This window comes from Periplaneta americana, chromosome 3, assembly GCF_040183065.1.
Source record: "Periplaneta americana isolate PAMFEO1 chromosome 3, P.americana_PAMFEO1_priV1, whole genome shotgun sequence".
Taxonomy (NCBI): Eukaryota; Metazoa; Arthropoda; class Insecta; order Blattodea; family Blattidae; genus Periplaneta; species Periplaneta americana.
In genome coordinates this window covers 205,992,093-206,007,687 of record NC_091119.1, presented here as the reverse complement: position 1 = coordinate 206,007,687, position 15,595 = coordinate 205,992,093, and the positions used below count along the sequence as shown (strand labels likewise).

The following is a 15,595-nucleotide window of genomic DNA, read 5'->3' as shown; positions in this document are numbered from 1 at the left end:
GATCAGACAGGCAACGAAACAAAACTAATTTTATTACCTCAACTAGGCCTTCTCTTGTGAAGAACATCGTCCTCTGATCATGCGCACTGACTCCTTTCTGGGACTTATAAAGTATCAGTGCGACAAAACGTTTTTCTAAGACTGTACAACGTGACAATATATAATATTTTAAAACATTGAGCAGTTATGTTACACCTTTCCTTTTTAACCGATGAATAAATAGAAGGTGCAATTGAAGAATGTGATCTCAAAATTGGTTCAGTCCATTTGGCCATTATTAAGATTTATACATATTTATTATTATTTTTTTTAGATCTTTATCGTTATATTTTAATACATCTTGATTACACAACTTTTAACACTGTATCACTTCGGAATATGTATGATAAGTCTTTCTTGTGTTAAATTTTAACGTACCTTGTTAACATGTTTCGACCTATCAACAGAGACCTGGAAATACGGCACATCCAACCAAAAAGCCAGAAACTCAACACACTAGAACAATATGAAATATACAGACATACGAAAACACACCCCAACGATATTCTCAACACACAACTCAATTTCAAAACACATACACTCTTTGACTCTACACTACGAACGCACCCACACAGGAAACAAGAGGCGCCAAGACCAACAACGACCAGTTCTGAAGATGACCCAAAATAGATCGAAACATGCTAACAAGGTACGTTAATATTTAACACAAAGTTCTTATCTTATATATTCTGAAGTGATACAGTGTTAAAAGTTGTGTAATCAAGATGTAAACATATTATAATGAAAGCCTGCTATGAGTTAATTTCGATAAATGCAAAATACTGAAATAAAATATTCTTGATTTAATATGAGATCGTTATTGAATGTGTATGACGGAAACTTTGAATTTTTCCATATTTATTGTGCTTTACACATAGATACTAAATATGAACAAAATCTGCATAAAAGTTCATTAGAAGAATCCGCGTCTTGAGGAAATCCACTTTTGACATACATGGAAAATCTATATATATAATTTGAACTGGTAATGGAAATTACGGGAAAACGGCTGAACGGATTTTAATGAATGACCCGTCATTTTGAAGCTTGGAATTCAAGAATTTTCAGAAAAAATAGTAACTTTCAGTGAAGCGTTAGCTTTCCTACATAATTTTCCTATTTTCCAAAATCCATCTTTCGTCAGTTTTGAGAACTAATTGCATTTAAAAATAAAACAAAACACACACTACAATAAACAATAGGCTATTACACGGAGGCCACGATCTGCAGGATTGCTGACATATTTAGAGCTCAATTCAATTTGTTATTAAAAACTTCAAGACTTGTTAAAAATAATATACAGTTCTGATTCTGCGGTGAATAATTTTCTGAGTACAGCTGTGTATTGGATATTAAAATCTACAAAAGTTGAGGTGATTTGATGACATTATTACCATTAGAAATTAAATATTACAGTTAATGTCATGATGTGACTACTTTTTATTATACATATTAACCCATTACTGCATAGCGTCCTAAAAATGAGACTTGCGTAAAATACTGATTTCTATGGAACTTTTTCTTGTTTAGTGCATTTGGAGGCATCGTTTAGATGGTAAATTATTACATTGTATTATAGTGTTGCAGTATTTGAATTCCGCGCGAACATTTGTTCACAACAGTTAATTTTTTACAAGATGGCAGGATAACAGTATTTTGTGACGCACCGCGGGTAAGTTCATTCTTAGTTACTCTGTAATGGTGGTACAGAAATCTGATTTTTATTTCCATATAATGAGTTGAATACTTCAGTTTTCATGTGGTATATAACAACAATAAAATTGCAAATCAAGCTTTCAGGTGTAACTCCCTGTAAAGTTAATTTGAATAATTTCGAGGGAAAAATTGTTCCGGGGCCGGGTATCGAACCCGGGACCTTTGATTAAACGTACCAACGCTCTCCCAACTGAGCTACCCGGGAACTCTACCCGACACCGATCCAATTTTTCCCTCTATATCCACAGACCTCAGAGGGAAAAATTGGACACAAGTTAAGTCACACAGAATTAGTGTGCTCTCAATGTTGGTTGCTTGACGGTTGTCAGCCCACTTTGAGGTCTGTGGATATAGAGGGAAATATTGGAGCGGTATCGGGTAGAGTTCCCGGGTAGCTCAGTTGGGAAAGCGTTGGTACGTTTAACCAAAAGTCCCGGGTTCGATACCCGGCCCCGGAACAATTTTTCCCTCGAAATTATTCAACAATAAAATTGTCCTAAAAATAGGACGCCATGCATTGTGCACCCCTGTAGTATTCTTTATAATATGTATATGGTTTCCATTACATTGTTTTATTTCCAGTCTAACCGTGAGTGAAATTCTGGTGTTAATGGAAAATCAAAATAATAATAATAATGAGAGTCTAATATATGTGACCCCTCCAGAAGATTTCCAGGATAGGCTACAAATAAATACAGTGATAAATCGGACGACGAGCATGAGGCTTATTTGAATAATCTTAGCGGTAAAATGCCACTTAGTAAAGCGGAATTACAAAAAAAATATGTAATGATGATAATGAACATGACATTTTTGATGAAAGTATGCCAGAGTCTTCTAACATAAAAGCTGCAACAAATGATTTTGAAAGTACATTAGACAAAAATGAAGCTGAGGTTTCTCGCACAAGTTATTGCAGTCCGAAAAGAAGGAAGCTAATATATGAAAATTTCCAAGATAGGGAAGGCAATTCCAGGCTAGAAGGCCATCGTACTACTACAACTACAAGTACTATTATTACTACTATAACCACCAACGTATCGCGCCGTGGCATCGTGGTCTAAGGCATCCTGCCTTGGACTCGCGTTACGGAATGCGCGCTGGTTCGATTCCTCATGGGGGAAAAAATTTTCTCATGAAATTTCGGCCAGTGTATGGGACCGATGCCAACCCAGCATCATCATGCACTTGTGGAGCTACAAGTGGTAGCGAAAATCCGGTTTCGGAAACCAGGTATAACGGCTGGGGGGGGGGGAATCACTGTGCTAACCACACGAAACCTCCATTCTGGTTGGATGATTGTCCACATCTGTTTCGGCATGTGGACGTGAGACCAGCAGCCAGCTGGTCGGTCTAGGCCCTTCATGGGCTGTACCGCTACGGATTTTTTTTACAATCACCACCATCAGCACCAGCGCTAGCAGCAGCAATCGCAGCACCATCACTAGCAGCAACAGCAGTACCAGTTCTAGCACAGAAACAGCAGCACCAGCGTTGGCAGTACCAATGTTAGCAACAGCGGCAACAACAGAGTGGTGGTCCATCTTCGCTTATTTTCTTGATGTTGCCGTAGTAAATGCTTGGTTTCTGCACAGAAAAATGAAGCCTCAAAACTCTTCAGAACCGCTCCTCAACTTTTGCCGTCTCCTGGCTTTTACAGTACTGAAAAGGCATGGGGTGAGTTCCCACCAAGGAAAAATTGTTCCAATTCCATCAGGAGACATAAGATTTGATGGTCAACACCACTGGCCAGTTGAAAATGAAACTCAATGAAGGTGTGCTAATTGTACAGGGAAAGCAAAGTTCATCTGCAGCAAGTGTCAAATTGGACTCCACCCTAAATGTTTCTACCCTTACCACACAAAATAGTGATATACAATGCGTAGGCTTGTGTGAGAAGGGCAGTTGAACCACTGATTCTAATATGTGTATGTATTTGCTACATAATAAATACATAAATACTATTTGAACTAAAACAGGGGTTATTCTATTCAACTACTGCATCACTGACCACTATGCATAGCGTCCTATTTATGGGACGGTCCTTAATTTTTATCCCAGAAAGTAAATAAAGATGAAAATAGTAAGAATGCATTCTTAAGTCACCAACTAGCAAACTTAAACTCAAAAACGCATTTTTCAAGTCATTAATAACTTTATGCAGTAATGGGATGCTACATTGATGATATGAAAGTGAAACGTTTTGCGGTTGTATAAGTAGATGTAAAGAATATTTGAAATTAGATCTTCAATATCTGTAATTTACTGAGTGGCGGCTATGTAGTGTATATATATAAAACTACAAAATTTACGTAAGATAATATTATATTGTTATTAAAAATTAAATATTTTTGTAGTTATTAATCAAGTGGCGTTGGGTATTTTTCATATACTTAATGGCAGTGTAGTGTAGATATTTATATGCGTGATTCTCTTCAGTATTGGCTCGAGAGAGCGCAAAAATTACAGTTCCTAAGGAAAGACCAAACGGTATTACTTACTGATAAAATAAGAGGCCATCAAAATTTTGTAGTCTCCAGATCATTTCAGCAAGATCTCTTAGCAGGATAAAATGCTTTTACCCTCTACATTTCAAGCTCTACATGCAGCAGCTATACCAAGATGCTATGTCTATTGTTCGAAAGCATAGCAAACCTGACTTTTTTTAACTTTCACCTACAATCCACAATGACCTGAAATAGCTATTGCTTTACTTCCACATGAAAACCCCACTGATCGTCCTGACATTGTTACTTGCGTTTTCGCGTTAAAACTCAGAAACTGAAGGTGGATAAGTTCAAGAAAAAGTATCTGTAATAAAAAAAACATTCAGAGGGAGTATTTTAAATTATTATGGAAGTAGAAAACTTTCAAAATGTCTGCTATTCTTCATTGAAAATAAATCTGAAAAATTTTTATTTGAACGTCTAATGGACTTCGTTTGCAGCATTTGCTACACAAGCCACTAGTAACACTGTTCTACAAAAAAAATTAAATTCATTTTTCTGGGCATAACATTTTTTATTAACATGGAAATTTACCTCCTGAATTCAAATCTGTAATTAGTTTCTCTGTGTCACGCATAGTTTTCAAGTTATGTGCAATTTCATTTTTTCAATATTTTTCGTTTCCACACTATGTATTTATTTAGGTAAAACATGTAAATATTAATATTTTAGTCACTTACAAAATTATTTACAAACATTGTATACACTATCAAACAAAAAATATATACAAGCCTTAATATAATAATTATATTATATGGAAAAACTTATTTAAGATTAGAAAATATGAACAAAATACAGTTTTTCTAAAGAATTTAAAAGTCCTATTTTTTTCTCTTGTGTTCAGTTTTGCAGTCTCTAATAATGTTCCAGCAGTAGTCAGCAAGCATCGCAGGCATCCATTTCCCTTCATACCGCTTTTCCATGGACATTATATCTTTATGGAACCTTTCACCATGTTCGTCGGAGACATCACTGCAGCTCTCAGGAAAATAATGTAGATGTGAATCTAGGAAATGGACTTTTAAAGACATGTGACATCCTAGATCTCTATATGCATTTATCATTTGTTGAATCAATTGTTCGAAGTCGTTAGCTCTTTTTCTTCCCAGAAAATTTTGCGTTACATTCTTGAAACAAGACCACGCTCTTCTTTCTTTTGGTGCAAGGCATTGTTCAAAATCTGAGTCCTTATGAAGTTTTCTAATTTTGGGACTCACAAACACGCCCTCTTTTATTTTTGCTGCAGAAAGAGGAGGAAACTTTTTTGAAAGGTACATAAACCCTCTTCCAGAAGTGTCCATGACCTTAACAAATTGTTTAATAAGGCCTAGCTTGATGTGAAGAGGGGGCAGCAGAACATCTTCACTGGCTACCAATTTCTCATTCAGTATATTTTCCCTCCAACTTTCCACTTACGTTCAGGCCAAATCTTTCTTTTATAATGGGAATTCCTATCGCGACTATCCTACTCACACAGAAAACATCCATATTTGGTGTAGCCTTGTTGCATACCTAATATCATGGCAACTATTTTCAAATCACCACATATTTTCCACTTGTGCTCATTATATTTGATTAATCTCAGCATATATTTTTTTAAATATCATATGACTCTTTAGTCATACTTGCGTAGGCAACTGGGACAGAAGGCATTATGTTCCCATTGTGGAGGAAAATTCCCTTTAGACTGTATTCTGAGGCATCTATAAAAAAAAGGTCTCCACTCCTGTGGCTCGTATTTGAAGTTCTAAATATTCATTAGATCACAAACATCATTGCAGAATGTCATCATGAGTTGAATTGTGCATATGCAGAAACAATATTTCGTGTAAACAAACAATACTCACTTCCTCTAACAAGAATTCCAAGGTTAAACTCAAGTTAGTTAAATGAGACGTATATTATCGTATAACTAAAAAACTGTGCCTGATAGCGAATTTCTGTTTTCAGATTTGAATTTGCCATATGAAAATCCTTTGGAAACACATATTTTCATATTAGAAAAATGACCCTTGTAGAACAGTGTAATATATAGTATACCCGTTTGGTTTTTCAAAATAGCAGATTTTGCAGAGTACTCTTTGCATTTCGTACTTACCTCCCAGCGAGGTATGAGCAGAGATGCCGAACACTCCGGAGGCCGAGAGGCACACGCTTACGACCACAAGGAGGACCTTCATCTTGAATGCCCAGAAGCGCTCAATGGCCCTCATTTTATACAACTAAGGCTTTCACAATATCATGTGTACCGAAACCTAAATTGCCGTTCAAATTATATTAGGTAAGGGATATTTAATGGAACAAGATTTCAATAGGAATATTACTCTCTTGTACTTTTTGAACTGCATGAATGTGAATTGGACACATGTTACGTAAGAAGAGGAATGATGGCAGCGATAATGTGATGCAAGAAGTGTCTGATGGAATTAAAATTGGACGGAAATGTATTATATGGCAGATGTAAAACACGAATTGCAAGCCAAATGAGATATCATTTGCTGCAGCGAATAGAAGAAACGGCACCACTACCTGAAAAACACAAATTGATGTACAGGTTGCGAAATAGAGACCTCCGCCACGTTCCTTACTCTGACGTGTAGCCGGTAATGTCACGTCGAACCCCCTTGCTTCCGCTCATTTGGTTCTAGAGTTTTTGAGTCTTCGAATTTATAATAATTTGCGTGTCATATTACAAAAATTTTGCATAATTTTCCGTTATGTAAGTGTTTCTAGCAGAAATTCAATATGTTTTCTGTATGTGACTCTTTGCCTTATAAGTCTAAAACTAATTTTGGGCATATGCAAATCTTAACGTGTGGTAAGTGACTTTTCAAGTTATTTATTTATTTAATTATGGTTTTCATTCATTCATGCTTCATTCATTCATTCATTCATTCATTCATTCATTCATTCATTCATTCATTCATTCATTCATTCATTCATTCATTCATTCATTCATTCATTCATTCACTCGCTTATTTATTTCCTTACTTAATTAGAAATGTATTTATTCAGATATTTATATTTATTTATTTATCTAGTTATGTATCAATTAATTAATTCGTTTTTCCGTTCCCCATTCATTCATTTGTAGGTTTATCTATTTATTTATTGATTTATTTATTTATTTACCAATTAAATAATTAATTCGTTCGTTCTTCCATTCATTCGTTTGTTCATTCTTCCTTTAATTCAACCGCTCATTCACTCATTCATTCATTCATCCATCAATTCGTTCTTCCTTTTTTATTTCTTTCGTTCATTCGTTCGTTCATTCGTTCGGTGGATCATTTATTTATTCATTCAGTTAATTATTTAATTCTGTGTATCAATTAATTAGTTAGTTCGTTCATTCGTTCTTTCTTTAATTCATTGATTCATTCATTATTTCTTAATTTCTTTATTTCATTCGTTCATCCGTTCGATGGTTGATTGATTGATTGATTCATTCATTCATTTATTTGTCAATTAATTAATTAGTTCATTTGTTCGTTCATTCTTTCTTTAATTAATTAATTCATCTATCATTCATTCTTTATTTATTTATTTCATAGGTTTGATCGTTCATTTATTTATTCATTTACTTGTTTTTTATTTTTTATTTACTTATTTATATTTATTCATGCATCTATTTATGCATTAATTAATTCTTTCGTTCCTTCATTCATTCACTCATTCATTTATTCATTCATTCACTCATTCATTTATTCATTCATTCCCTTGTTCAGTCGCTCGGTCGTTCATTTATTTATTTATTTATTTATTTATTTTTGCATCTATTTATGCATTAATTCTTTCGTTTGTTCATTTATTCATTCATTCTCTTGTTCACTTGTTCGAACGTTCATTTATTCATTAATTAATTTACTTGTATTACTTATTTGTATATTGTTTCATCTACTTATTCATTTATTTAATACTTATATATTTATGTATTGATTAATTAACTCATTCATTCATTAAGACTTATAGGAAACTGCACGTGCTAGATGTCCATCAATTCATATAAATATAATGATTTACATGAATAAAGCAAAAATATGCCACTGATTAACAGCTAAACTGACGAGTATCCTACAAGATGCAAAATTTTAATTGATGTTATCATTTTAATAAAAGAATATAAAATGAATTGGTGGGAAAATATATTAAGAAACATCACAGAATACTATACAACAGTGCGTTAGTTTTCTGTAGCGGTTGAAGAAGTATGGGACACAGAGTTCTTCCAATTGAAGGGTTAACAATAGAGTAAAAGAAAATGGAAACGTAAGCGAGAAACGTATCGACAAAAATCAGAAATTTGGTAACTCGGTAATACATTGTAGGATATCTTAATTTCTAGCAAAACCAGAACAAGTAAAATTGAGTTATAACAATAAAAATAGAGTTGAATATGTTATAACTAGAATTATGTAAGTATTTTAAGATAAATTTTGCTTACGAATAACTTTTATCTACCGGAAAATAGATCAATTTCCTCACTTAATGAATTGAAGTTGCTTAATATATGAAATACCCTTGTCTTGGATATTAAATAACAAATTTATTCTAGCTCTAACTAGAGGAATATAAAAGTAATCAATTTGAGTATTTGAGCGGAATAAATATTAATAGTTTCATCGATATATAATCAAGTAAATGATTTTCTTGTCATTGAGGATAAGCAAACCAAAAATTGATCAGAATAATGTAGTAGGAGAGTGCAGTGGACAAGGTACTTTGAATGTTTTATAATACAGGAATCTAAGGAATTTGTTATATGTCACTCAATTGAATAAGCGTTGTCCTTGCAAGGAGGATGCAAATTAATGTAGCATATCCCAACTAGCACCTCCGACGATTTTAAATCGACTGTAATTATCCATGTTTCTTTGGCCACTTTGTGGGCACAAGTGCATTTTAAAATTTGTGTGCGTTTTATTTAAGCGACCAACCATACCCCTGTGTCAGGGCATAGTTCTTTGTTTGTTGTTATTTTAATTGAGATAATTCTTATTTCATTTCAGTTTTATTTTGTATTTGGTGTGTTTAAAATCTCATTCCAGCTAAATTTAATTTTTTGAATGTATTTTAAACAATTATGGGTCACTGATTCACATAATTTATTTATTTTATTTATTTATTTATTTATTTATTTATTTATTTATTTATTTATTTATTTATTTATTTATTATTTTGCTAATAATTATAATATAACATATGTATAGAAAAAACTTTGGGTCGCCCTGAAAGAGGAGAACTCGTGCCCAGGGACGGATTCCTGAATTGAAATTAATAATTATACAATACAATTTGTATTATGTCTACTATGAATTATAGTATATAAATTTAAATTCACAATTTTTCAATTTTTATAAAATCCATACATAACTTTTTAAATGTAATACTAGAACTATTAGAATTGGCAAGATTAGGATATTTAAATATAAATTTGTTATATATTCTTGGGCCAAAATTACTACTATGATTAAATACTGTAACAGTGTTGCATTTTGGTTCAAACAATCTTAAAGAATTCATACCTTTTGTTGCATAACTATGAGAATACAATTCAAAATTATTTCGATTTTTATGTATGAATTTTATTAATACAATATAATAAATTTGTCTTACATTAAGTACATTAAAGTATAAAAACAACTTTGAGATGGAAAGTCAATAGGTTTATGAAGACATTTTAATTATTTTCTTCTGTAATAAATAAAGTGGATTAAAACTGGATTTAAATGAGCTACCCCATCCTATAATTCCATACATAATTACCGATTGAAATAAAGTTAATTAATATATTGTGCGTAATAAACTTATTGATAAGCAATTCCTCAATAAAGCAAAATAATATACTATTTTACGTAATTTATTACAAAGGTAATTAATGTGTTGGTTCTATTTTAAATGATTATCGAAAATTATGCCTAAATACTTAACTTCAGAGGACTCTTTAATAATCGGACATTTACACTGTATAAGACAACAATCAGAATTATGTAATTTAACACTTAAAATAGATGTAGGAGGTTTGTTACATTTTTCAGATAATGAGAATGGAATAATTATGGTTTTATTTTCGTTGATAGAAAGATAATTTATTCAAACCATTTTTTTTATTAATTTAAGTCCATTATTTGAATTATTATATGCATCATACCAAGTTTTCCCACCAAAATGTAAAACTGTGTCATCTGCATAAGAATAGTGAACACCATTGTATTGTTGTAAGTCAATTTTTAATAAGTCATTAATATATATTAAAAATAGAATAATTGAAACCAGAGTTCAGTGTTGTCAATTTCCCTAACGTTTCACACAATTTTAATCATCCTTAAAGAAATCATCATCATCATCATCATCATCATCATCAAGAACTCGATGGGGATCGGAGCCCACGAATGATTGCCTGGTGCTTCTTTTTTAACAGTTGCTGTAATAAATTACATATTACACAATCATGCTTCTCTTAGTGTTGTTGGGAAGTAATTTTCAATAATTTGAAGCAATAGAAAAAGCGATATATATGCCGTATGGATATTATATTTAGTTTAACTTAATATTGAGTACCGGAAGTAATTATGAATACAAAACGTTTTTTAACACACCGTCATTATATCCCATGTTTATCAAGGTTACCATACTACTTCCAAAGTCAATGGAATCAATTATATTTCTAACGATTTCTATTGGCAGACAACTCCGTAAGATTCTGTAAGAACAGGAAGCGTATACGGAAGTAACTAATTAGAGAGTGCGAGATTCGGAGAGGACTGTCGAGCATTGCAGAAGAAAGCTGAGAATCATTTTCTGTACTATTTGCATTTTGATATACTGTGTGGTGACATGGTCATAGGAAGAAAAGTAAAGAAGGTAAACGTGCGAATTCTAAATGAGGCAGTAGAGCAAGTGCACAGCTTCAAATACTTGAGGTGTACTATAAGCAGTAACATGAGCTGCTGCCAGGAAATCAAAAGGAGGATAGCAATGGCAAAGGAAGCTTTTGATAGAAAAAGGAGCATCTTCTGCGGATCTGTGGAGAAGGAACTAAGGAAGAGACTAGTGAAGTGCTTTGTGTGGAATGTAGCATTCTATGGGGCAGAAACATGGACATTACGGTGAAGCCATTCAGTAGTTTGGTATTTCTCTTGGATTCTCTAGATCAACATCTCTAGATTCTCTAGGAATCTATAATCCCTCGAAATGTTGTCCTGGTTCCGTCTAGAAGATCGTAGGAAAATCCACTGTCTTTACCTTCTCTTTCACATATTGCATTTCTCCACTCCCGTCTATCTTGCGTCTCGTTTTCAAAATTTACCCACCCATCATAACCTAGACACACGATCACAACACTCCTCAATATTATCCATTCCCTACCATCGAACATCCTCATATTCATCTTCTTTCACTGTGGCTGTTCCTCGACTTTGGAATTCCCTACCGAGTAATGTCAGGGACTGTCAGACATCAAACCAATTTAAGAATAGACTAACGAAATATTTTTCTAACAAATCTTGTTAACAATAATAGCTCTTTCAGGTTTCTCAATGTTTAATGTATATAGATATCACAGATAATTTAGATATTTATCTCATTATTATTTTTATTATTATTATTATTATTATTATTATTATTATTATTATTATTATTATTATTATTATTATTATAACTATTTCTTACCAATGTTTATTATTGTCACTACTTATCCAACTTTCATTATTTACTTTCATGTTGTTTTATGGTTTAGATATTAATGTAATAACTATGTAAGCAATAGTATTCAATTAGAATTAGAATCTGGCTGGGCGGAAGTGAAGGCCCACTGGCCTTAGCTCTGCCAAATTAAATAAATAAATAATTGTTATTATTAGAATGCCATTATTTTTTTCTCGCATATATTCGTCTCCTTTATTTTGTGCATTAATTTTATATCCAGGTACATTGTATGTGTAGTAAAGTAGCCTAATACGGTTATTTGTTGTAGAATAGAGTCTACATGTGTTGGTATGTTCAGATTTTTAAATTATTCTTGTTTAACTTGTGTTTTGCCCGCGTTAGCTGTGGTATATATTTAATTTTGAAGAAGGTTTATCTTACCTGCTGTTTGATTTCTTCTATTGTAGGTTTGTTTTGTGTTAGATTTATAAAGCTGTCCCTGAAGTTATTTTGACAGTTGCTGTTATGGGTTTCAAGATGCTATTTTTGGGTACATTCCAAGTTCTTAAATTTCGTTTTGTTAGCTCTTAATATACCTTCGTTACCGTATGCCATTGTTGGTTTTATACAGGGTGTAACGAAAAATTTGAGCAAAACTTCATGTTTGGATTCCTCGCGTGCATAGAAAAAAAGTGTTTATATCAACATGGGTCCGGAAATACTTGACTTCTGTGTAGGCTTGTAAGTTTGTTTGTTTGCTATAGTTCTGATGCATTCTGTTTACATTTCCTTAGATAAACTGTTCAAAATGTCCAGCTCCTCCCTGAATACAGGCCGCAGCTTATTGTCTTATCGAGATCCCAACATGTTCCCAAGTTCCTGGCATAATTCTTATTGTCTGACAGTCTTACAGAATACACTGACATTGAGTTCCTTCATTATTCACATAAATGTAATACACCAACGACTTTAAGTGTCAGCACAGATAGAAGTGCAGTGGGTTGAAGTCTGGTGATCGTGAAGGCCATGTATGTTCGGATCAGGGTGAGCATAGGTGCACTATGGTTAGGTTACTATGGTAACAATTTTGTTGTTAATATATGAGACTGTGGTCTATATTTAGACGAGAAGTGGACAATTTGAACAGCTCCCCTAAGAAAATGTGAACAGAAGGGATCGTAATGATTCCATCAGGGATTGTCTTATTACGAAATTCAGAGAATATGGGGCAGTATGAGACATAACAAATTCACAGAGAACATAATGTAACATTTTTTTTTCAGATGAGTATCATTTTCCGTTTTTGACTTAAAGATCTATTAATATTTTACTGAAACGTAGCCTATAATGTTTAGTGGAGGTCATTTTTCGCGAGAGCGATAAAATACGAAACAAGTGTAAACGCAATTTACTCTCTCTCTCTCTCTCTCTCTCTCTCTCTATATATATATATATATATATATATATATATATATATATATATATATATATCGTCGGTTTCTTGGTAAAAGTGACCAAGTCCAAAATGCAAAATTGTTGGAAAAGGGCCATTTAAAGGCTTAATGATCCATTCAAAGATAACTGTACTTCTTTAGATGTTAGTAATAAGTTATTTTGAAGGTAAATGTGCTATATTATTAGTTTTTAATATAAAATTAGGGGAGAGTCGGGTAGTATCGGACATCGGGTAACATCGGACAGTGCGTTTCTTTCATCTACCACCATATGGTAGTACCTGAATGACATGGTTACGTTTCTCTATGCGACATCACAGAAACGTAACCATGTCAATCAGGTACTATCATCGTGTGGTAGATGAAAGAAACTCACTGTCCGATATTACCCGACGTCCGATACTACCCGACTCTCCCCTATGTCTTAAATTTTCATAATGCTTGGAAGCCTTGGAATGTCACTTGGTCACTTTTACCAAGAAACCGACGATATATATATATATATATATATATATATATATATATATATATATATATACACACACACACACACACACACAGGGTGAATCACGAGGAATTACCGAAAAGATTCTGGAATCTTACAGGCTGGAGTTGAAAGCAATTGCATAAATATATTTTTTTTCCTAACAGATTATAAAACTTTCTTACCAAACCAGGTATTATTAGTTAATTTGGAAGGTTTTATGAGAACAAATCGTCCACACCTGTGGAGTAACGGTCAGCGCGTCTGGCCGCGAAACCAGGTGGCCCGGGTTCGAATCCCGGTCGGGGCAAGTTACCTGGTTGAGGTTTTTTCCGGGGTTTTCCTTCAACCCAATACGAGCAAATGCTGGGTAACTTTCGGTGTTGGACCCCGGACTCATTTCACCGGCATTACCACCTTCATATCATTCATATACGCTAAATAACCTAGATGTTGATACAGCGTCGTAAAATAACCCAATGAAAAAAAACATAACAAATCAATGATAAAATTTTCCCGGGATATTAACATGCATGGCTTTGTTGAGGGACGTGAATAGTTTCGTACTTAAATTGGTCAAAATATTGAGAACAATAAAAATGTGAGCTGCGTGAAAATGTTGTTGGCTTTTAAATCGATGGTATTCTGGCGAAATGATTTGTCATTTTTGTGCAAATTGAGTTTTGTTCTTCAGGAGAATACACAAGTTTTATTCTACAACTGGGTGTGTAAAAAACAAAAGAATACTAGTATTTGATGTGTTTTATTTGTTTAGAAAATTATTTAAAAAAGTAGTTCGAAGTTCAGTTTTCACTTATCTCAAACTTTATTTTTCTAAATGAGGGGTTGGAAAGCAATGGCGGATCATTAATGTTTGGGTGAGGGGTTTGGCCTTTTTCCATTGCTGGTTGTCACAATAAAAAAATTAAGACAACGTTTCGAAGGGTGGTTCTCCCTTCGTCTTCAGGTGGAAGGAAGGAGAGAAAGGAAAAAACCTACTGTTGGGATCGTTACGTACAACATCAGTCATACAGAATAGCTGTACGTAACGATCCCAACAGTATGTTTTTTCCTTTCTCTCCTTCCTTCCACCTGAAGACGAAGGGAGAACCACCCTTCGAAACGTTGTGTCTTAATTTTTTGATTGTGACAACCAGCAATGGAAAAAGTCCAAACCCCTCACCCAAACATTTATTTTTCTAACTTACCTCCCTTCACCTAAACACCATCGAAATATGCAGAATTTGCCCAAACAGCCCTGCAATTTCTTTGGGATCCTACCAACAGAATAGATACTAAAATTTTCTCAGTAGGTACAATAATTGTGATAGGAGAGAAGAATGACAGAACAAAATTTACAGGTGTGTTTTATGATTCCTTTTAATGGTGTCACTTGTACATGAACATGGTTAACATTGTAATAAAACAGTAATTAATATATCTATGTAAGTTTAATTACAACTCCACATTTTTGTTTTCATATCTTGCTATATATGTGACAGTGTCTAGGAAATGGACCCTTAATTCGGAAAAAAATTTTTTTTTTCTTTTTTTGTTTTATTCTAGTTCACAATTAAATTTGGAACATTTAGAAAAAATTTGGTGAAAGTAAAAATTTCAAGATTTTATATTGACTCCGAGGTCGTCGTCGTCTTCCTAACATGTATTAGGCCAGGTAGCCTGTTACGGTCTCAAACTAGAATTTTCAGTCCATCTCTTCTTTGGACGGCCTAGAGATCTTTTGGTAT

The 15,595-nt window shown here is 33.4% G+C and overlaps 1 protein-coding gene across 1 annotated transcript in view; it reads right to left on the bottom strand.

Annotated features, from left to right (window-relative positions):
- The window catches only part of LOC138697178 (uncharacterized), a 31,211-nt gene extending 24,727 nt beyond the window's left edge, over nt 1–6,484 (bottom strand). The window contains exon 1 of the mRNA XM_069822746.1: nt 6,361–6,484. Within this exon, the coding sequence (XP_069678847.1) occupies nt 6,361–6,475 (115 nt within the window). The 5' untranslated portion in view covers nt 6,476–6,484. The remainder of the gene's footprint in view (nt 1–6,360) is intronic.
- Between the last annotated feature and the right edge of the window lie 9,111 nt (nt 6,485–15,595).